Below are 24805 nucleotides of genomic sequence, written 5' to 3'. Positions count from 1 at the left end.
TGCTTCAGGTCTCTCTGATCTGCATATTTCAAACATGGACACAACTTTCCCTTCAGTCCCCTGGCCCGTCTGAGCTAGGCTGTCTTGTGATTCGCGGAAGAGAGGATTACAGCACGTTAGAGGAGATGACAACCCAGACCATCAGGTGCTACAGGACCTAGTGTGCCCTGTCTTAAGGACCCTTCCTCATGTTTATCTTTTTCTTTAAAGATCTATCTTTTCCCGGGGCACCTGGCTGGCTCAGTCAGTCAAGTCTGCGACTCTCGTTCTCAGGGTTGTGAGTCTGAGCCCCATGTAGGGCACAGAGATTACTTAAAAAAAAAAAAAAAAAAAAAAAAATCTGTCTTTTCTCTTCCTCAGTCCCAGGGCCCTCTCTCTCTCAGGCTACCTGGGGAAACACTAACATTTCCTGCTTCTTTAGGGCCAGAATACTTTAGGGCCCTTAGTCTCAACTGTTCCTATCCAGACAAATGAGGCCTTTCCAGTAGCATTATTTCTCCTGGGATGGATTCTGCTACTTCCCTAGAATTCCACAACTGCCTTGTCTTTAGCCCGGTTTTGAAGTAGTAATTTCTTCTTTTTCTTTGCAGTTTGGAATACACAATTCAACAAGAAGAATGACATAGCATAAACGATTTTATTTAAAACATTGTAGAACTTGACCACTCAATAAGTACTGTGCTTTCTAACAGTGAAAGCTATCCCCATGATTAATGTGTATTTTGGAGGCTTTTTATAATTGTTATCAGAATATTCCTTTGACTATTTTCCACAGTGTAAAGTAGGCATGAGGATGAATGGTTTCTGAAACAACCTAGATTAATTTGGAGCCAAACAAAATTAGAACATATATTTGGTGTTGGAAACAAGGTGTTAATAAAAAGTAATGTCTCATTGCCTGGGTGGCTCAGTCAGTTAATCGGCTGCCTTCAGCTCAAGTCATGATCCCAGGGTCCTGGGATCGAGTCTGGCATTGGGCTCCCAGCTCAGCAGGAAGCCTGCTTTTCCCTCTCCCACTCTCCCACTTGTGTTCCCTCTCTCGCTGTGTGTGTGTCTCTCTCTCTGTCAAATAAATAAATAAAATCTTAAAAAAAAAAAAAAATAGCCCCTACTTCAAGTCAACTGATAGGGATTGAAAAAAAAAAAAAAAGTAATGTCTCCTTAACTTTCTTAACTTCAGAAGCAAAACTATAGTTAGGGGAGGGGCATTGAGTCCATGAACTTAGATTAGGAAAAAAATTAAATCTTTTACTTTCACTAATCTCTACTGAAAATAACATTTCACTATGTATGAAGACAACACTTCCATCACATAGGCAATGACGTGACTCTGTGTTAGTACTACTTCTATCTTTGTAAGTATCAGTTATTCTCATAGCACATTCCACTTGCTGCAGAGATCTCAAAATATGGTTGTAATCTATCATTAAATGTACTATCATCATTAGACTTCTTGTTAGATCTTGAGAAGCACATATTGCTATATCAAAAATATTTTTAACATTTTGATAACTATTTGAGCTTACTCAGTTTCCTTTATAATCTTACAAACGTTATTTTATGCACTTAAAAGCAAACAATTTTGGGACACCTAGGTCAGTCAGTTAAGTGCCCAACTCTTGATCTTGGCTCAGGTCTCTATCTCAGGGTTATGAGTTCAAGCCCTGTACTGAACTGATTTAAAAAAAAAAAAAGGAAAACCAAACTATTTTGAGAGTCCATAGGCTCCACCAGAACTGTCAAAGGTACCATGACACAGAAAAGTTAAAAACTCCTTTCCAAAAAATGTGAGTATAATGGCAGGTTTACTGCAATGCATGTACTGGTCTCATCATTACTATTCTGAAGATATTCATGGGGATATAAAATGTCTGTGTATTATTTCACTTTCTAGTATATGACTTTGGTCAATTTACACTCTGTGCCTCACCCCTAGCTATATTGGGGATAAATAATAATAGTATCTTCCCCATAAACTACTGTGAAAATTCATTCATTCAAGGATGCTTTTTATTATTCATATCACATCTTTTATGTGAAAACAAACTGCATACTATAAATTTCCACCAATCTCTCGTTCTTTTCTTTTGGAAGGCACTTAACCCAGCTAAAGGCCTCATGTCCAATAAAAACCATGAAGGCTTGCTAAACTGAGAAGAGTAAATATGAGTCATAAGACCTTAGGATGAGCAGTTTTTTGGATGGTAGTGATCATACAGACCAGACAGTGAAGCAGAGCAAGCGTTGCCCTAGAGTCAGACCAATCTGGATTTCACTGTGACTCTGACATGTACACATTGTGATTTTTGATGAGTTAACTTCTGAGAGCTTTAGTTTCCCTACCTGTAAAATAAAAATAAAAATAACTTCCATAGTTGTCTTAAAGAGTGAAATGAGATGATACAGGTGAAGACATAGGTTCATAGAAGGACGCATAGACTAAAACTCTGTAAATATTAACAGGCTTCCACTTTCCTCAACCCTGGGCATCTGTGGACTTCCACCCTACAGATTTAGTCAGAGTCACAGTGAATTTCACTGCACAAAAACAAACAAAAATCTCTCCTAATGGACAGCTTTTTTCTACTTTATAGACAAAGCTACCAAAGGCCATATAGAAAAGGATCTACTTGCAGCGCCTGCCCCAGAGATGACAAATGTTTGGATAACCTTTGCAGTGAGTAAAAGGAAAAATCTACCAATAATACAATGTGTTTAAAACTATAAAACTTTCCCTGCAGAGTTAAGAATGTAAATGTTCGCTTTAACCTACTAGCTATTTTCAGGGAAGCTGCATCAGGTAGCAATCAAACTGATGGCTTACTGTCCTGGGAATGAACATATATTTAAGGTAAATTTAAGGAAGCAAATAATATCCTTCTTATTTAGCTCTAATCAGTACAACAAAAAATGACTGTGAGAATACAAACTGTAGACCCAGGATTTGCTAATTTCAGCAAGATCAAAAAAACTCCTGATTTGTGAACACTGATTTCTCATCTTCACTCCAGGTATAGCCACTTTTTTGATCTGCTCTCTGAGTGGTCATTTCTCCGCTGGTTCCATCATTCACCTCACTCAGCTTTGTTAATGTGTAGCCACTATGCAATGAATCCCTTCCCAGAGTTTTAACATATTAACTGAATTTTTTTATATCGCTACAATACTATAAAGCATATTATTTTTCCCAAGTTAGGCAGTATAATATAGGAGTGAAAACCACACATTTTTGAAAGAGTATGACCGGGTTCCACCACTGTGACCTTGGGCAACTGTTTGATTTCCTCAACAATAAAGTGTAGATGGCAGATATCTCTTCACAGGTTTGATGACAGATCAAGAAAAAAGGAAAATATTTATATTTAGAACAAGAAACTGGCATACAGTAGCACTCAATAAATATTACCTATTATCCACAAATTCATCCTTCCTGTACTCCAAATGTTGAGTGTTTTATGCCCAAACTTTGTCACATTTTTATGCCCATGAACACACCTCATGCTTCTTTAAAATCCGTGGTGAAAACTGAGACAATTATTTTTAATTATTTAACAAATAATTATTGCCACTGGTTAGCTATCTTTCCCACTGGATTCTGAATTCCAAACAGGTAGGAATTATGCCTAATTTTCTTATACCTTAGTCTGGCTGGCAAAAAAAGCACTAGTTTGAAGCACTGTTTCCTTAAAAAATACTCCTCTTTAGAAATCTAGATAGCAACAACAACTTCACAATGACAGAAGAAAGTTCCTCGAGTTTTAGCTTTTAATCTTGGGAACAAGCTTTAAATGGCCTCTAATCTTGTGGGATAAAAACTGAGAAAATGAAGGCCGTGAATCAGTAATGAAAAGCCCCTGCGCCCTTAAGAAGAATGTAGGCAAACACACTAGTGTGCATGAGGGTAAAGAGCTTTTAACAGATTCCATCTCTCAAATATTGGAGGAAAAAATTCCTTTCTTGTGCTTTAGGTACTGTTGGCAGGTTCAGTAAATACCCATGGAGGTCAAATCAGGATGGTTTTGCATAATGTGCTGGATATGTTAATGATACATGGGATGACTTTAGCTAGTGCAAGAATGTACATTTATTTAAATATTCAAGAACTGAATACTTATCATTGAAAAAAATGTCTATGTAAGAAAAAGTGTAACAAGCACAGCACATTCTTGATTTCATGGTGTAACTGCAAAAAAGTTAAAGTAGCAGCAGCTTCCTGGTAATTCACTGCAAAGCCCAGTCACAGGTTTGATGATCAGTGCTGTCACAAACACCCCGGCCACATCCTTGCTGGACTCCACTACAGAACTCAACAGCAGCTGCCAAGCACTGATGTAGAAAGGGTATCTATTTGATTAAAAAAGTATCAAGAAGGCTAAGGAAGATGTAGAATTTCCTACCTACTGTTCTGAATGTCAAAATCTGAATAAATCTCAGTGAAAAGAGAGGAATTATGACATGATGCAAACCAAATCCCTTTAAGAGAGAGGTCATGGTCTCTTTATTACTGACTGATCATTAACAGTATTGCTCTTCACAGGGAGGAACTTATTTCCAGGAAAATATTTTAATACATTGCTCACGTTGATTGTTACTAACAATTATTTTTATTTTTAAATTCTAATAGTTTATTTTAATTGTATTTATTATCTGCTAGTTAAGACATATAAAATTATTTTCCACTTACAGTAACAGTATGCAAAAAGTTTATATAGAAGGTCAATTTAAAAATGTCACATTAATATAGTACAAAAAATATTTAATAACCAATGTTTGGAAAACATTATAAGAAACTAAAATCAAGTTAATGGTCATAATTAGAGACTTAGCTTTTTTAAGCAAAATAAAGCCTCACCAGTACAAATTTTTTTCTTTCTTCCTACTTTACAGCTAACCTAAAGCGAGACAAAGTCACAGGTATGTACATAAATCATTGCTCCATTAAGATCTATGTGAATTATGTTACTGCATTCTGAGAAACAACAATTAAGGATATTTTATGTTTGTTTCACAGATTACTACTCGATTGTGCATCCTGATTGGCCAATATCTTCACGCAACAGATACCTATCTCTCTTTCTCATTGTTAGTCCACCAATCCTAATACTGAGTGCTATAATAATCCTTTGGGTCAAGCACAAATACCCTCAGTTCTTCTGAACTAATAAAATCCACAAAAAACACAATTCATTCACATATGTTGTTGTTTTTTTTTTTAATTAACAGTTGGGTATATAGTTCTTATTTCTAATTTTAAAACATTTCAGAAAAAAACACATTGTTGCACTAAACCCTTAACAAAAAGAAAAAAACTGTTCAACTTCCTACCTCTAGAATAAACTCATTTTTACTTTCCACTTTTCTATGAATAACCTTTGTTTTCAGGCTACCACAGCTGTGACCTTCTGTAAGGTACCCAGCCTCCGTGTGTCTTAGCTCCTAAAACTACAAAATGAATGTGTTCGATTTAGGTAATTCGAAGTACTCCACTGGCCCTCATTAGTAAAAACATTTCTACATAACTTGTGCATGCTGCTTCAATTCTAAACATCTGGTTTTCCCCACTCTCTTGCAATCTGAGGTCTTCGGTTTACCATTTTCCCAGACTCACAAGAGTGATTAAGGGATTTAAGAGGCCTTGCTTTTTTTGCTTATGGGTTGTTTAAACATAATGTAAAATGAGATTATAAAAAGAAATAAGCCCAAATGTTTACTTGTTAGCATTAGAAAGAACACTGCAAAGTCTGCATTTATTTTACTCAAAACCGAACACTGGGACATGATTCTATCTAAAAAGACTAACCAGCAGCATCAAGCACTGGATTTGATGGATAATTACAATAGTCACATCTGGAAAATCTTTATAGAAAACAACCTAAAAATTACACCAAAGTCATGTTTAGGCCAAACATGCCAAAACAGATTAGGTACAATATATACAAGGTGAATATATACTACTTTCTAGCACAAAGCTTTTAAAAAAAACACAGAAAATACAATAATTTATATTTATAAAGAATATTTATATTTATATAAACACTGTTTTGAAGAATGACACAAACTCAGAAAAATGTGATCAGAGTATTCCTTCTCACACATAGGCTACTAATGCCCTAGTATCTCAAAATCCTTTACAAAAGGAGATAGCTTACAGAGTTCTCATCCAGGGTTTCTTTTTAATGTTACTTTTTTTTCTTCTTTTTTTTTTCATCTGCTTCCATTTTAAGCTTAACTTCTTCAGCTGAAAGAGCTCCCAGTTTCTTATTCTTTGCTTTCTTAACCTTTTCCTTGATGGCGGCCACATCAATTTTATTTTCAGTAGAAGCTAGACAAATTAAAAATGATATATGTAATTCTTTAGGTTTTACCATATAAAACATAGAGAGTATGTATTTGGTGCAATAATTTCAGAGTACAGGTGAAAGGTCATGTTTTAAGATATAAAACACCTGCCTAAAATATAAAAACAACTGTCTAAAGTTAGACATTTAAGAGAAAACAAATGATAAAGTACTTTAAAAATATATTAGTGAAAGTACACATGAAAATGGCATTATAGTTTAGCTTTTAAAATAATTACTGAATTCAACAATATTAAAACTTAATTTTTTCCTTTAAATTGTACTTGAGATTAGTTTTGCTTATATTCTTATCCATATTTTAGAACTTAACAGTACTCATTAATATGCCAATTTTCCATTCTGCCCATTAAAATAACTTAAAATTTCATGAATAATATTAAAATGTAGCCCTTCTAGCTTCTGTAATTTTAATTAACTAGTCATTAAGCTTTAGGTCAAACTCTACTTCATCTAATACCACACATAAAAACTTAAAAATAGGGGCACCTGGGTGGCTCAATCAGTTAGGTGTCTGCCTTTGGGTTGGGTCATGATCTCAGGGTTCTGGGGTCAAGCCCCACATCAGGCTCCCTGCTCAGCAGCAAGTCTGCTTCTCCCTCACCCCCGTCCCTCCCCCCTGTTCATGCTCTCTCTCTCAAATGAATAAAATCTTTAAAAACAAAAAACAAAAAGCCTTAAAAATGAAGTTTTCTAATTATTAGTTCAATGAATGACTAGTAGTACTTTTATTTAACAAGGTTTTGGTAATAAAGACAATGATCTGAGAGTATTTGGAGATCCTCCTAACAGAATCCAACCATGGAATCAATGCCAAAACCTTAAACAACAAAGAAAAAAGGAGAAAAAAATGTAGGTTTTTCTCATAATTTAAAAAGCAGTATTCAGAGCATAGGAGAATCCAATGAACTTCCCAGCAACTTGAGTAGAGATGTAAAGCTTTTACTATCATGAAATAGCTACATTTTAAATCATTATAAAGAGAGATTAAAATGGCTACTAAATGACCTAAGTAAAACTCATAGGCTGAGTAAACTGGAAATTATAATGCTTATGACATTTTAAATTTTTACATAAGCAATGATCTACACTGAAACACAGACTATTTTTAGAGCTACTAACACTGATATAATTAATATAGGATATTAAAATAGCAATGTTATATCTGGTTTTAACCAATAAGTCAGGTACAATGATGCCAGTGACTTCCCTCCCCTCACTGTGTCACTGGCTACTCTGGAAAATTATTTCAGGAAGAGTACAAGTGTTACTAGTGGGAAAGAAAAAGAGGAAAGGGTAGATCAAATGAGGCTAGGAATGAAAAGGAAAGACACAAAACTTTTTTTTTTTTTTTTAAATCTTGGAGCACACAAGGAGGGAGAGGCAGAGGGAGAGAGAAAATCCTCTAGTGGACTCCTGGCTGAATACAAAGCCTGCCACAGGGCTCAATCCCAGGACCCCGAGATCAGGACCTGAGCAGAAACCAAGAATTGGCCGCTTAACCAGCTGAGCTCACCCAGGTGCCACACACTATCTTTTTAATGGGTCCTAAGATAGTGTGTCCTTTAGCCCAAGGTGATCAGAAATCCATCATAACAATACAGGAATCAAAACTTTAAGCCACAGATCACATTAAGAGAAGAAAAGCATAACCTCTGATAAGCTCTTTCTGAGAGGTATGACAACAGAGCTCAGCGATCTCACTGCTTTAGTTACTTCTAAATCTACAGAAGATTCACTGCTCTAGTTTATAGCTTTCACAACAGAGTCCTACTCCAGTACAATCAGAGGTCAGGAGAGGACTGTCAATGCAGGACACTCTTAGTCATTAGCTGCTAATAAATTATATAACACCTCAGTGGTCTCGTCCCTAGGATTAGTGATTAATGGTATGTCAACAGAACTGATGAAAGATACAGTTATGTCTTTAGTTAACACTCAAAGAGATTCAGAAAAATTCCCTATTGGGTTTACTTTTCAGCAAGACTTTAAACCAATAAATGGAGAACAAGCATTTACCTTCCTTTGGTTTCACAACTGGTTTTTCTTTAGGTGGAATAAAAGCTTTGTTTCTTTCCTCTTGTCTCTTACTAAGAGCTTCTGCTTGTTTAGCCTGGATTATTAATAAGAAATACGTTAATACAATTTATCGTTAAGTAGGAATTCAAGTTTCTATGAATTGTGCTATCAACGTTGTGAACTACACAGTCTTACCTTTATAGCTTCCATTTTCTGTCGCTTCTTTTGACTTGCCTTCAGAAAATATTCACCACTAGCCAATTCTTTATCAATCTGTTAAAATCAGTATTTACAATTATATCAGAAACAAGGTCAATGAGAAGTCATTACCTGAGAAAGGCACAATGTCCTTGAGGTAAAGAGAGTGAGATCAAAAATCTATGGTCAATTCATAAAGGTAGTGACATAAAAAGAAGATGTGCTCTAAGCTGAAGAGAATACAAGCAAAAAGCACGGAGGTAGGAAAGAAGGTGATGTGTTCATGAAATACACAGCAGGTGGTTCTAGATGGGACAGAAGATCAATGATTCACAAAGGTGTGAGGAAACTGGAAAGATTATCTGGGGTAAGCTTGAAGAAACTTGAATGCCACGTGAAGAGGGTGGGCTATGATTTAGAAATGACTGCAGGTTTCTGAGAGAAAATGAGGAGACCATAGCAGCGTCTCAAAGGTACAGAAGAAAGAAGAGATAAATGCTTGGAATAAAGTAATGGCATGCAAACTGAAAAGAATTGTTTGGATTTGGTGACTAATTCAAAGCTAATTAGAGAAAGCACTAGCTTTTTCATCAAGATAGAACTGACTTATCTTACATTAACACATTATTGTATCTAAGGCAGTTAAACTCTTAATACTCTTAATAGTTACTAAGCTCTTTATAATTACTAATCATTTAATCCTCATTAACAGTCCTCAGAAGATGTTTTTATTATCTCCATTTTATGTAGAGGGAAACTGAGGCATGGATAGGCTAAATAAGTTGCCAGTCATGAAGCAAGTAAGTGGCAGAGTAAGTCAACTGAGACATCACTATTTAAAAAAGCTTAGTCATAGGGAAGAAAGACATGATAATTCCTAACTACAGGACAAGGCCATAAGATGTATAGCAAGTGTTATGAAATGACATGACAGCTGCGTAAGTAAAATCCACTTTCCCCCAACAAACAGTTCCTCTGTTTGCTTCCCTTTACAGAACAGACCTCATGAACAAACATCTCCATTGTTTTATCACCATGATCATTATTTCTTTTTCCCCTCTGACCCTTCATCAAACTTCTGAAATTCAAACTCCAAATACAGGGCTGTGGAGAAGACAGTACACTGAAAGGGATGTGTTTACATGCTGACAACAAAGCATCAGTAGAAAGCAAAGACTTTAAGATACAGCCAAGGAGGGAATCATAAAGTAAGACCCCTCAGGAGACAGGCAAAGATAGAACTCAAAGAACAGGTAAAGAAAAAATTGGTTCAGGTGGGAATAAAAAATTATAGGTGAGAGAAAAGGAAGCTGAAGGAATTCTCACTTGATGGTCTTAAATATTTCCATAAAATAAAAAGCAATGTCATCTTCTAGGAGTGAGAGGTTGCTTCAAGAATTAAGAGGACAGGGGCGCCTGGGTGCCTGAGTGGCTTAAGGGTCTGCTTTCCGCTCAGGTTATGATCCCAGGGTCCTGGGAATGAGCCCCATGTTGGGCTCCCTGCTCAGCGGGGAGCTTGCTTCTCCCTCTGCCTGCTGTTCCCCCTGCTTGTGTGCTCCCTCCATCAAATAAATAAAATCTTAAAAAAAAAAAATTAAGAAGAGAGAGTTATCTGAAGTTGGAAACATGAAATAGTGGATTTAGTCCAAAGATAAGACTTTCTCCAGCTATGTTTACCACATTCTGGGAAAGAAGTCAAATTTTAGGACTGATCAAGTTTGACAGTTTTGCTGGACAAGTACGAAAAGAAGGAAAAGGCAACATAAAACAGTGATGGACAAGAGAGAAAAGGAAATTGGGGAGGGGGGAAAAGAATGAAGCCAGAAAACAGGTAATAAAATGAGAGCATTGTAATTTAGAAAAAGGACGAACGTGAGAATTTAAGATTTCAAAACTAGAACAGTCACATGGCACACAGTCACAGGAAAGATGCTAAAGCAGAGTGAGACCATTAACGGTTAAAATGTTAAATCTTTTTTATCCACAGAACATGCACTGTGGCTACAAGGGCACAACTGACAGCAACCACCTAGACATAGTTTACACTCCTACTGTGAAGGCCCCACTCTCCACGCCCACAAACGTAGCTAAAAATAAGCCTATTTACATTTAACTTTGGTTAAATGTCATACTTGTCCACACACACACACACACACACACAGTCTACCTAAATTACTCTCCATAATGTTTCCAACAAAACAGATTAAAATGGTTTCCCCCTCATATAAAGAAATTCAACATTAAAAACTGACCTGACTTTCTGGTTGTGGTGGTGGGAATGGTGTGTACTCTTTCTTGACAGTTTTTTTCTTTGGTTCCTTGCGTTTATTCACATTCTTGTGCTTGAACTGTGGCAAAAATCTTTCCCAACTTTGTGATCTTAATTCAGAATCTTTTGCCAACTCTCGTTTGATCATTAAGGTCTTTAGTCATGGGGATATATGAACAAAGTAAGAATTTTTAAGATTAACTATTGTTCCTATAAATAATTAAGTTAAAATGAGTATTTCTTGGGGCACTGGCTGGCTTAAGTCAGTTAAGCATCTGCCTTCAGCTCAGGTTATGATCTCAGTGTCCTGGGATTGAGCCCCACAGTGGGCTCCTTGCTCAGCAGTGAGCTTGCTTCTCTCTCTGCCTACTGCTCTCCTTACTTGTGCTGTCAAATAAATAAATTAAATATAAAAACAAAACAAAACAAAAAAAAAACCTCAAGTAGTTCTTAATCTCCTCAGTAGGAGCAAAACAGTTCCATAAAAAAAAAAAAAAAAGTAATCTCAAATTAAGCACGAGAAAACCATTAGAAATTTAGATTAAATGCAGAACTTCTGGGAGCTCAGTTAGTTAAGTATCTGCCTTCAGCTCAGATCATGATCCCAGGACTCTGGGATGGAGCCCCAGATTGGGGGTGGGGGAGAATGTCCCTGCTCAGCAGGGAGTTTGCTTCTTCCTCCCCCTGCTCACATGCGCACATGCTCACTCTCTCTCAAAATAAAAATAAATTAATTTTTTAAAAAAGAAATGCATAACTGTTCAAATAAATTGAGATGAGAATTGAGATGAGACTAATTCAGCTTTTCATCCATTAGTTCATTAAAACTATTAAAACTCAACTTAATAGGAGCAGGAGAGTTCTTAATTAGCAATGTTCCCTGAAAGCAGGAAGTTTTTCGTAGTACTTTATCACAGGGAAAGAAAACAAACACACATTCTCCTATCAGATAAAACCAATATTCTCACATTTCTCCCACTCCATTTGAGTTTTGCACACAATGGAACATCAAAGGATGCAAACCAAACTTCAGATATAAGACAAGCTCTTTTTATTTTTAATGTCCCACGGCAAGTCAAAACCATTCTTTCACCCCAATCTATCAGTGACTCTGTAACTTCATCAAATTTAAGTGGACTACTTAAAAAATACACCTCACAAAATAGCTCATCACAGCATGATTACATTTCTAAGTGTAATCATGAATGCTATGCACATAGTGATATAACAGACCTCTCAAAAAGTTTATAATTTGAGCATTAAATTAAAAGAGTTTTAATACAATCTGATATATTCGATCAATTTAATAGAAAAAAGCCCAATTCTGAAAGATCTCATTTTAAATATAGTAATAGGCCTATCATTCAAGAAAACTCGATCATTACCATCTACGACCAAGTCTATGAAGCTTATTTCCTTTGTTTTAGAACTATGTCGTACATTATAAGATCCCCTTTCAATAGTTTTCAGACTGCACACCACAGAGACTTAAGTCTCCAAGGATGTAACTACAGGACTCGGGTAGAGTTCAGTGGGCTGAACTCTACCTCTAATTTACCCTAAATATTTCTGCTTTATCTGTTTTGTGCATTTGGCTTCCGTAAAAGATTTAATTTCAAGAAAGGAAATATTTCTGTAGCTAAAAGAAGTCTGACAACCACTGTTATAGTAATATATAATTAACTCACTTTAATGTTATAAATTGGATGAATATTCTTCATAGTATCTAGAACTACTTTTCGAACCTGAAATTTGCAAAGAAAAATGAATTAGTCACTTACAAAGATTTTAATGAACTAAGTGGAAAGGGATTAATAAACGAACCGGGCAATGACTACCCAAATGAATATAGTAGTTACTTCAATTGCTTTGAGTGACTTTTAGATCTTTCGTTAAGAGTCAATCTCTCTTGGATGCAATGAAGTTTCTCAACTTTACTGCTAAAATATAACATACAGAACTAAAATAAAAACGTTTTGGAAGTGTGGAATTTAGGGAGAAGGCAGCTAGATTTAAGGTCAGAAAATAAGTGCTCAAATAATGGGAATGCCACTTGATAAGGGAAAGTTACCTAATGTTCTGTTCCAGCTTTCTCATTTGTAGTATGGAAATAAAACTATTTCAAGGCTCTCCGTGAAAATTAAATAATAAATATTTAACTTCACAAAACTGTAGGGTATTCTATATATATGTTATTATTGCCACATGAGAAAAGGGCAGATAACTTATGAAAAAGAGGTCCAAGAGAACTGCTATTATAGGTCCTGGAAACGAAACAAGACCTCGCAGCCAGATCCAGACAACCAAAGCAGTTAACAGAAACTGTAACTGTTACACAGATTTTCTCATAACATTAAATCTCACAGTTAAAAAAAAGTTCATCAATACATTAAATAAACATTCTATTAAAATTCAGACCAAAAAAAAAAACAACTATTTTAAACGAAAGACATTTTCAGAATCTGACCTCTACTGGTTTATATAGGTTACTGCAAATCACCATTTAATTCTCTCATCACTTGTTCACATGTAACTACATATTTCCCACATGTACTACAGACTAAAATCTTGAATAACCATTTAAAATTTGTAGTGGAAAGAAGGATGATGTGCAGACCTTCTAATATGGAAATGGATACCTCTTCAGTTGCCAAAGGTTGGCCATAATATGTTAGGATCTAGGAGTGATGATTCCCTCAAATAAAAGCACAGTTTTTACCAATGGGAAATCAAACAAAGCACATTCTAAAAAACAGTAATTGTTAAAACAGTGTATTATCCAATGAAGTATTATAACCAAATTACTTAATTTGTTCTCTGCTAAAAATTAATGGAAGACAGCAAATAGTTCTCACCTCTTTTAAGCCATTAAAAGGTCCAATGACTGAAACCGTGTTTCCCTGAACCATAATATAACAGTTTGTTAAGAGTTCCAAAGCCTGTGTCAGAAGAATAAATTGGAATTCAGTACATGAAAAACTAAATGACAGAAGAAAACACTTAAGTTTTCCACTGATAAAACGTACCTTCAATGTAGATCCTTTGGGACCAATGAGGCGTTGTCTTCTTTTTACAAATCTTTCTTTATTTCTCACTAAAGAACCTATTTTAATGATGTCACATGCAACATCATCCTGAAGAATTCGTACTGCCTTTTAGAAAAATGAAGAAAATATTTCATTAATATGCTCTACAAATACATTTATTTTCAAGGCCCAGGTTAATGAAATCAAAGCAGAAAAACGAAAACTCTAAGGAGGGATGCAGTGTTATATATGTTATCTCTAATGATGCAAATAAAGCAAAGTTTTCCTAATTCTAAAGTTACCTGTTCAAATGAAACACTCCTTGCTAAAAGTTTTATTAGGTCTCTGGCTCTAATGATAATATATGGATCAAAAGTCTTCTTTGTTGTACAGACCGTCATACTGCCCTCGATCAGGTCCAGGGTTGCATTAATATGCTGCGAAAAGGAAAGAGCAAATACGTAACTGTCTAAAAATCAATTCAATTTTACATAATTATAGAGCTTAACCTAATCAAACTATTAATTACTGTAAATTAAGCTGTAATTTAATCAACTTCCTCCTTGAAGCTGAGTAGTTGATGTAAATAATGAACACCTGATTACTTTCATACTTGGAAGCATCTAAGAAACGCAGGCAACTGAAAACATTTATACTTACTTGGCTTTAGAATACTTTGTACTTATTGGAATAAAGATTACTTCCAGTTTAAAAAATCTCTATCAACACAAATGAGGCCACAGTTAAGACCTAGGGTAAGAATGTAAAGCTACATATAGTTCACCTATACTGGATGCAGCTCTGATCTGCCATCTGCTCCTTAGGGATGGACTTTCTTTTGCAAACTTTCTTCTCATTGGTATTAGCTAAATACAAAGTAAAAACAAATTCTCACAGGTTCAGAAAGAAGCAATAACTGGAAAGTTACATATTAACTCTTAACAGGAAGAACCAGATTTCAATAAAGCAAACTAAAATGTCATTTTCTGACTAAAAGCATACTCTGAAGAATATTTCAATGTAGTGAGTAATGAACAATTCAACATAAGGATGGATCTCTATGAGTTAACAAGAGTCCAGTCTAAAAATACACAGGTAAAACAGCTTGTGGTTTGCTGAACCATCCTAATACCTAACAGGCACAAACAACTCCAGAGCAGTCGCATAGTTGAGGAATACACTTTATATCACTACTAGTGTGTGCACACTGCCTACATACACACATATAAATGAATCAAAAGTTTCATAAAAATGAAACTTATCCTTACCATATGTGATATATTATTTCTTTCTTTCTACTTATTTATTTTTTGGGCACATTTTTTTTTAAAGGCTTATTATATCCACTAAATGGACTTCCTGCTCCACTAACAAGTTTCAATCCACAGTTTGAAAAACAAAAGCAAATATGTCGTCTAGGGAAAATGACAGCAGCAACATACAGGGGAAAACTGACCACATCCCCATTTTCCATTTAAAATGAAAATTAAGAGGGTGCCTGGGTGGCTCAGTGTTAAGCATGTGCCTTCGGCTCAGTTCATGATCCCCGGGTCCTAGGATCAAGCCCCACATCAGGCTCTCTGCTCAGCAGGTAGCCTGCTTATCCCTCTCCCACTCCACCTGCAGGTGTTCCCTCTCTCACTGTGTCTCTGTCAAGTAAGTAAATAACATCTTTAAAAAAAATGATGACAATTAAGAAATCATCCAGGAACATGCTTCAACTCAAACTATACAGAAACATGGCAATATCACAGTACAGAATAGAATAGGCATCCTGAAACCTGGAGTTCACAGGGGAGTTTCAGAAAGTCCATGAGATCCCTAAAATTCTAAAAGTATGTGAATTTTTCAAAGTTATCTATTACTCACGAAATTAAAAATAAGTGGAATATACAAATAAACTCCAGGGGCGCCTGGGTGGCTCAGTGGGTTAAGTGTCTGCCTTTGGCTCAAGTCATGATCCCAGGGTTCTGGGATCAAGCCCCACATCTGGCCCCCTGCTCAGTGGGGAGCCTGCTTCTCCATGTCCCTCTTGCTGCCCCTCCTGCCCCCCCACAGCCACCTGTGCTTATTCTGTCGAATAAATAAATAAAAGCTTAAAAAAAAAAAGAATAAAGCTTCTATCTGGCTGTTTAAAATACCGGGGGAACCAGCTGGATTAAGCATCCAGCTCCTGATTTCAACTCAGGTCATGATCTCAGGGTTGTGAGATAGAGTGCCATACAGCACCTGAAGTTCGGAGCAGAGTCCGCTTGGGATTCACTCTCTCCCTCCCCCTCTGCCACTCTCCCCAATCACACATGTGCATGGGAACTCCTGCGCTCTCTCTAAATTAGATTTTTCTTAAAAACAAAAACAAAGAAACCAAATTAGCCAGTTATGCTAACACTTTTAAAAAATGAGCATATTTATTTAAAAATAAAGGTATAAGAGCGAAAATCTCAAAGAAATATATAAAATGTGCATACATGTTCATTCAAGGCTTTCTGAACCAATGGCCAGCACTCTTTCAAGTAAGCTTCCCTATATTTGGGGAACAAAGTTGCAAAACTACTCTCCTCCAAGAGTCCTCTGGGATTGTCTTCTTTGGAAAAAGCTGGTTCCTTCCAACCATCAGGAACAGTGAGGAGTTCTGATTCATCTAAAGAGGGGAAGAAACTTACAAGTAAGATTTTACCCTTCTTTCAGACACTTTTTATATGCATACATTTACATGTTTTCCAGAATGTTCCTTGTAATTCCAATTCCCATGCTCTTTAGACTATTCAACAAAGAACATGCCTCTGTCATTATTACCAACACACTGTATTAAAATTAACTGTATATACTTCCACCTCCTAAAACAAAGTTCCTTAAGGGGAGGAACCCTCCTTGGATTCACAGTAATTCACATATGCCTGACAGAGAGTGGGGTACTCCAAAACCTTCTTGCACTACACTATCAGAATTAGAGATCCAAACACCATTTTGTTTACATGAGTATTTTCAATATAACATTTTGGACTTTGCTGAATTGCAGTCTGTGTGTGTGCGTGTACGTGTGTGTATGCATATATAATTGTGTTTGTGTGCACACACACATACATAAAGCTTAAAAACTGATATTCTGCTGTATATTTTCAGTTACCAATCACTGGTAGAGTTTTAGACGTTCCAAAAAGTTTTCATATGCCTTATTTCTGTATACACCTTCATCATGACAACTGTGAAAGGTAGTAGGAAGAACCAGTATTATTTTCCCAATTTTATAAAAGACATTCAGTCCAAAAAGATTCTGACTGGTCTAAGGAGACACAAAGGTGATTCAGTCTAGGTCTCCTTTCAGTGAAACAAAATGTCTCCCAAGGTCATAAATTGATCTCCCACTCATTTATTAAAACTCCTGGTCCCAGATTTTAGATTAAATCTAACAGCTATGCTTTAATTGAGTTCTCCTCAAAGATATGACCCAGAGGCCTGCACTGATCAGCATAAAGTAGGAATTAGGCAAAAATGCAATTCTTGGGCTCCAACTCAGACCTATCAAATCTGAATCTCTGGGATGAGCCCCAAGAATCTGTGTTTTAATAACCTCATCAGGAAATTCTTATGCACACTAAGTCTGAGAAAAGGGCCTTTGTAGTTCATGTTATCCACCACGGGTAAACTTGCTTCTCTGTCTTATACTCACATCTACTTTGTTATTTCTGGTTCAAATCACAGAGAATTAGCTACTCTTCATACACCACTCACTTCTCAAAATCCTTTAAAAAACAAAAAACCTCCAATTCTACAACTGTGATTACTTAAAATGCATATCTTACCAAGTCTCTACCAATTTAAACACTTCAGTAGCTACAAATTTAAAAAAAAAACAAAACTAGCAAACGAAATATACAGGAGTTTCACAATAAAGTGCAAATAGCTAAAAAAAAACATTAACGCGTTAGTAATGAAGAAAGTTCCAATTAAAACCCCCACCAGACACCATTTCATACCTACCAAAATCAAAGAAATTCAAAATGCAGATTTTTATCAAGTGCTAGTGTGGATGTAGAGCAATGAGAATTCTCATTCACTCATTTCCACTAGTGAAAATATAAACTGACACAACCCCACTTGGGAGAGATTTAGCACTACCTGCACATAACCTAACTTTCATGGATCTAATCCCATTTACATAATCTGGAGAGAACTCTTAACATGCAAACCAGGAGATACACAAAAAGACGTTTATAGGAGCACTGTTTATAATTAGCAAACAATGGGAGCAATCCAAATGTCCACCAACAGTAGAATGAGAATATAAATAAGTGTATATTCATAAAAGGAAATCTCATCAATATCAAATGAAAAGAATAAACTACAGCTACAAGTATCATTGACTCAAGAAGGAAAAAAAAAAAAACACCTTAGCCTAAGAAGCAAGAACAATGTCTACAGCCCTCTTACATTCATATACAAGTAAAAAACTGACAAAATCAAACCACTTTGTGCATTGGTAGTAAAGATGATGCAGAGAAAAGAAGATCAAAATGATTCAGGATGGTTACCTCATGTATTGTCTAGGAAAAGACTATGATCTGAGAGGTGCTCCTAGGAGGGTCTGGAGTATGAGGTTTTTTCTGCGTAACGGTATTAAGTGCTCCTTTCTCACAGTTGGGGTTTATTCTTCAAGCTGTACATGGACTGTACTCTGCTACGTTACACAATTAAAAGTAACAGAACCCCTTTAATACTTCCCTAACTCCTTTAATACTTCCCAAGGTTTTTAACGCTTCCAATAAGACTACTCGGGTCTTGGGCTAGTTCTTTATCCTCTCTTCCTGTCGTTCATACTGAAAAAAATGTATAAAACCACACTACAAAGACGGCAACTTCAAAGAAAGGCAGTCGAACATTAGAGAATGAGTCGTGTCGTCTAATATATTAGCCGTTTGACGAAAAGGAGTAATGATAAATATTCCAAAATTTCACTAACGGACAAACTAGCGTTAAGAACACGCCAGACAGCTCCTTCTCCTTATCTGTCCCACTCCTTTATTATCAGCGCTCACTCATAGGTATAACGACCTCCCACTCCTAGCCCGTTCCATCTCTCATTTTGTCAACGACTTGCAGCCACCGCCGCGAGAGTAAGGGCCTGCGGCACCCTCCGTAATTTAATGCTCTTCCTTTTCATTAAGACAAACTCTGCAGCATCTTTACTATGAAAGGCCTCCAGCGAAAGCGGCTAGGAACACGTGGCTGGCACCATACCTGCCAGTCGGTCCCGCAGGCCTGGCTATCATCCTCAATCCTCAGCAATGATAGCTACTCAACTTCACAGAACACACTCAGGCAGCACTGCAAGCCCCCAGCCAGCGAAAGAAAACAACTGTAACTCAATATCCAAAAATCAGATTTCAGTTCTCGCTCAAACTTACCTCGGTTCTCCGGCTTCGGCTTTTTCTTACGAAACTCACTTTTCCCGTCCGCGATAGCTTGTCCGTTCACCGAGGAGGACGCCATCTTGGAATTGCTTCCGGTGCTACCGGAAGTGGAACTGTTCTTAAATCCTACCGGATTTTGGTCCTGAAAATCTATCTACTAAATACGAGTTCCGTATAATTTAGAAGAGATCTGCGCAATCTCCGTGCGCGCGTACGCTAAAGTCCGCATTATTTGCACAACTACAAGTGCTTCTCCTGCGTAGCCAATGGAGAGCTGGAGACTTCTTTCCCAGGATACATAGCAACACGGAGTTTAGCTGCATGCTGGGAATGGTAGTCCAAGACTATAGGCAAGCTGGAAACCTTATTACCGTAGTTTTCTCTCGTCCCGATATCTTACTTAGGACCCCGAACTCCAGGGTTTGGCCACAGAGTGCAAGCGGTCTAACCTTGAAGTCACTCACTCATTCATTGATAATATTTATATGACTGTCAAGTAAGTGCTAGGTCTAAAGACGAAAATACATGATCGTTCACGGCAGGGAGTGACAGAGCTACCATTTATTGTTAGACTACGTTGTGTCGGCAGTTTATTTGCATTTCTAATTCTTAACATTAAAACAAACAAAATTCTCTAAGCTTGTTAATTTTTTGTAAGATAAGTTTTAAAAGTCTTTTTTTCTGATGGTAATTCCCTAAAGTCGTTCTAAGCCAGAAGGATAATAACTGACACTTCGGGGTGGTTCGCCTCACCTAAGATTTCCCAAACACCTCAAGACGTGAAGTTCATCACTACTACAAATTTTCACACTTCTAAAAAATCAAAAAGTGGTTAGACTGAAGATGAGACTTCTTTTGATGACCGATCTTACTATTTGCCATTTCTAAAATTTTCTGCAGCACACTTAAGGAAAGTCTTTGATACGTTTTATTTCTTGGGTTAGTGAAACTAGAAATGTTTATGTGAAATCCACCCTTGTGTGTCTTCTATAAAAACTTAGATGTACATAAGGTACATATATAAAACAGACTTAATTAGGGACAGAGGGTCCCAAGACACAGGATTATGTTAAGACACCCCCCCCACACACCCCGGGCTCCTGGTTGGTTCAGCCAGTTAACTGTCTGACTCTTGGTTTCAGCTCAGGTTATGGGTCCTGAGATAAAGCCTCAAGTCAGGCACTGCACTCAGCGCCAGGTCTGTTTGTCACCCTGCTCTTCCCCTTCTCACACACACTCTCCCTTAAAATAAAAAAAATAAAATCTTAAAACAACAACAAAAAAAAGAGGTATGTCCTTTTTTTTTTTTTTTAAGATTTTATTTATTTATTTAACAGACAGAGATCACAGGTAGGCAGAGAGGCAGGCAGAGAGAGAGAGAGGAGGAAGCAGGCTCCCCGCAAAGCAGAGAGCCCGATGTGGGGCTCAATCCCTGGGATCATGATCTGAGCGGAAGGCAGAGGCTTTTACCCACTGAGCCATCCAGGCGCCCCAAAAAGAGGTATGTCTTATAAACAGCAGGCCATGATCTCATCCCTATATTGTTGCAGTTTACTCAAAAAGCAACAACAAATCCTGGGGCTCCTGGCAGGCTCAGTCAGTAGAGCATGTGACTCTTGATCTTGGTGTTGTGAGTTCAAGCCCCAGGTTGCATGTAGAGATTACTTTTAAAAAATTTTTTAAAAAGAATCAATGACAAATTCCTATAATAGACCAAATAACAACTGGGGAAAGTTATAAATTGAGAAGCAATTCCTTCAGTGTTTTCAGGAATCCTATGAAGCAGGTTTTTATTACTGTTATTTTAAGGTACTTTTAAGGTACCTGGTGAACAGGACATCAAGTACAGGCAGTCTGATCGTTAGCAGCTTCAGAAAGGCTACTAAAAGGATTAGTTGTTACAAATGTGTTGGAAGAAGGACTGAGTTTTCAGCCTCACAGCTTTTGAAGTTGAGGGTATTAGTTCCTCAGTGGTCTCCAGCAGGCCTACTCTGCAGTCTTTGGATTTGCAGTAGTAGAGTTAATCCAAATATCTGATAAGCATATGATGCTTAACTACTTCATACTACTTCATACTACTGTATGAAAAGCATGTAAACATAACAGTGAAATATCACTTCTCACCCACTAGACTGGGAAAAAGAAATAATAAATACATATATTTTTAAATGATAATCTGATGGAAGAAAGTGTACTCCCATACACTGCTGGTGAAAATGCAAACTGTCACTGCCTTTTTGCAAAACTATCTTAGCAATATAAAATAGGGACATACTCTTCCACAGTAATTCCACTCCTGGAAAACTGTCAACTAGAAGTAGATGTATGTAGTAGATGTATGTAGTAGATGACTAGTAGATGTCAACTAGAAGTAAAGCACCATTCCATTGAATGTATGTATAACTGTCAATTACTGCCTATGTAGAAGTAGTTCCCTGAAGGAACTATGGAGCCACACCCACTATCTGTTGCCAAGTTTCCCACCCATCCCTGTTCGGTTTCCTATAACAGGAAAAATAATCTTAACTCTGACTCTACACATGGAAAATGCTAAAAAAAAAAAAAAAACTTCCAGGTGCCTGGGTGGCTCAGTGGGTTAAAGCCTCTGCCTTCGGCTCAGGTCATGATCTCAGGGTCCTGGGATCGAGCCCCTCATCGGGCTCTCTGCTCAGCGGGGAGCCTGCTTCCTCCTCTTTCTCTCTCTGCCTGCCTCTCTGCCTACTTGTGATCTCTCTCTCTGTCAAATAAATAAATAAAATCTTTAAAAAAAAAAAAAAGCTTCACATGTGGTACATACCCAGTAGGTGTTAGCTATTATTTATTTATGGTGGCAAAAAAAAAGCATCTTGGCTATCAATTAGAGATATAGTTAAATAAACTGATATTATTTCACAGTGGTGAGATTTTATGCAACCATTCATAAGAACTAATTAAATCTAATGAAGATATTACTTAAAGGCATTGAGCCAGATACAGTACATATATAAATTGTTATATGTTATTATTTATATAATTATCCCATTTTAAAAATAATTATCTCATTTTGGGTGCACCTAGTAGCTTAGTCAATTAAGCGTCAAACTCTTAGTTTTGGCTCAGGTCATGAGATCGAGCCCCGAGTTCAGCTCCATGCTAGGTGTAGAGCCTGCATAAGATTTTTACTCTCCCTCTCCTTCTGCCCTTCCCCATCCAACTTGCATGCTCACTCTCCCTCTCAAAAAAAAAAAAAAATTCCCGTTTTTATAAAGCAAACCATTCAATAAATATTTTGGGGCATTTTAGGTTCTGTTCTAAATACTTGGTTCTATGTGCTAGATATAATAACTATATGTACGTGAATATATGTATGTGATTATACAACAAAAGATTTGGAAGTCTACACATCAAGGTTACAAGTCTGGCTATCATAGGGATGAAGGTAGAAAAGAAAAAGGAAGTAGGCAAAGACTTTAAAAATAGGTAAAAAAATAATAATCTTTAGAAAAATAATGTCAACAAAAGTAAAGAAGTCTGCATGAAAGCCTAGAAAGCCTGGGAATCTAGGAAAGACCAAATTTGAGAAACATATTCAGCCAGTCTTGGAATGTTTGCTGTGCAACAAAATGTTTCATGTGTCATGGTGTTGGAATAAAATATGCTTGCAGGATATCAACTGCTTCCTTCAAGGCCCCATTTAGTAAACTCTGTAGATATGGAAAATGATGTGTGTAAATACTTAACCAACCTCTTTTTCTTCAGATGTAAAATGAGAGAGTTGAGTTAGATTATTGCTTCTTTAACTTTAGCCAACCTCAGACTCACATGGAGGGTGATCCCACTCCTAGTTTATAGTTCAGTAAGTCTGAGAGAGTGCCCAAGAATTTACAGCCTGGAAAACAAGGAATTATCCAACCCCAAAATGTCAATAGTGCCAAGGTTGAGAAACTTGTATCTACAGAACTTAATTTCTGTGATTCTACTTTAAAAGGCTAGTAAGGACTTTATTCTAAACCAGGCATGCAATGAAAGCAAAGTTTTTTCCCACTTTTTACCTACCTAGGGCAGAACTTGCCTAGTATCAAAGCCAAAGTTTCCAGATGGCTGTTCATTATTATGCTGAGCTCCTTGGTGGACAATCCTGCTCCATTTTTCTCAACTTTGCCTGTCATTCTGGAATCCTGTGGTCTCATTACCCAAACAATGATACTGGTACATACAGTGGAAGCTTGAGGCCTAGAGACACTCATTACTGCTTGAATATTAGTCCCTCTGGGCCCCAGGCCCACAGAACATTAATATTTCATTGGGCCTCTCCTACTATTTCCAAGGCAATCTCCCATCTTTCTCTTCTTGATTGTTCTTATTGATAAGCAACAGCTTTGATTTAATTTTCAATTAAAATATTCTTCTCCCTAAAGGAAAGCTGGAACACATTTCATGATATTAGGTTCCACCAAAGCAACAGAAGGCTTTTTAATGCATGCATGAATATTCAAGATTTAATCAGTGGCATGTGAAATGTATTGATACTGCTGAGAAAATTATTATTTTATGCAAATAGAACAAGCAAACTATAGTCTTTTATTTGTTTACATGACACCAGGAGAATATCTGAACTTCTCTAAGCAGATTTCTAGTCATTTGTTAAATCTATATGCTTCTCCCATCCTTTAGACAGTGGTAACCACAGATGGCCCTTGATGAAATGAATTTTTTTTTTATGAAATGAACTTTTAGATTATTTATTTCAAACATTTAATGGATCTATATTTAAACAAGTCATTTCATGATGTTAATAAGAGGGCAACGTGGCTTCTCCATTGTTTCAAAATCTCGAATTAAAAAGTGTAGCTATCTGATACACTTAGAGACTGGAAATTAGAGTTTAACACTACATTTTTGCTTTTGATCATCTATTAGTGACTTTAATTTCTTTTGGTATATAAGTCCCTTTACTAATTTGATGAAATTAAGGGACTCTTTCCCCAGAAAAGCACATATATTTGGGTAAACATATCATTTTACCCATCGTTTGATGAGATGCTCACTTTTCTGTCACACGCTTTCATAAAACCTCTAGAGGATCAAGCCATCAGGTTAGGTTAAGGACCCTTACCTTAAAGCAACACAGGAAGAATGTCTCAGAAGCCCGGATCTGATCCTATGAGCACTCAAGTTCCCTGATCTACGAGTTCTCCAGAAGAGGCAGAATTAGAGTTTTAGTATGCTTTAGTACTTGCATATAAGTGTACTTCCCAAGATTCCTTCCACTGCAAGTAATAGAAAATTAACCTAACAAGTAAAAAAGAGGATTTATTGGCCTACATACCTTGGAACTGGACCCAAGACCTCAATAATATCATAGATACATTCATGCTCTTACTCTATAATAATCTCTCTCTCTGTCCATCTGTTGGCTCTGTTTTTTCTGTGCTGCCACAAAAACACACAATGTGTACTAGAGTAAGTATAGCAAATTATGCAGGGGATTAAGAGTTTTTCAGGTTTTACCCATCACCATCTCTCATTCTCATGCCACCATTTCTT

General features: G+C 36.7%; 2 protein-coding genes across 5 annotated transcripts in view; one reads left to right on the top strand and one right to left on the bottom strand.

Moving 5' to 3' along the window:
* The window catches only part of GLIPR1 (GLI pathogenesis related 1), a 45001-nt gene extending 39818 nt beyond the window's left edge, over positions 1–5183 (top strand). For 3 of the 4 annotated variants that reach the window (XM_044228329.1, XM_044228328.1, XM_044228330.1), the window contains 3 exons: positions 2595–2677; positions 4888–4914; positions 5012–5183. In XM_044228329.1, the coding sequence (XP_044084264.1) occupies positions 2595–2677; positions 4888–4914; positions 5012–5157 (256 nt within the window). In that variant the 3' untranslated portion in view covers positions 5158–5183. Of the gene's footprint in view, positions 1–2594; positions 2678–4887; positions 4915–5005 lie in introns of all 4 variants that reach the window. The other variant, XM_044228331.1, reaches the window with a different exon arrangement.
* An 816-nt stretch (positions 5184–5999) lies between these two features.
* Positions 6000–19391, bottom strand: KRR1 (KRR1 small subunit processome component homolog). The gene is made up of 10 exons (XM_044228327.1): positions 19274–19391; positions 16337–16509; positions 14171–14305; positions 13869–13994; positions 13698–13781; positions 12531–12587; positions 10826–10996; positions 8571–8648; positions 8376–8469; positions 6000–6322 (listed from the first exon to the last, which is right to left on the bottom strand). Exons 1-10 carry the CDS (start codon positions 19356–19358, stop codon positions 6180–6182), a joined length of 1146 nt encoding a protein of 381 aa, XP_044084262.1. The 5' UTR covers positions 19359–19391; the 3' UTR covers positions 6000–6179.
* Between the last annotated feature and the right edge of the window lie 5414 nt (positions 19392–24805).

Source organism: Neovison vison, chromosome 12, assembly GCF_020171115.1.
Source record: "Neovison vison isolate M4711 chromosome 12, ASM_NN_V1, whole genome shotgun sequence".
NCBI lineage: Eukaryota > Metazoa > Chordata > Mammalia > Carnivora > Mustelidae > Neogale > Neogale vison.
The sequence above is the reverse complement of the archived record's forward strand: the minus strand, read 5'-3'. Positions and strand labels throughout refer to the sequence as shown.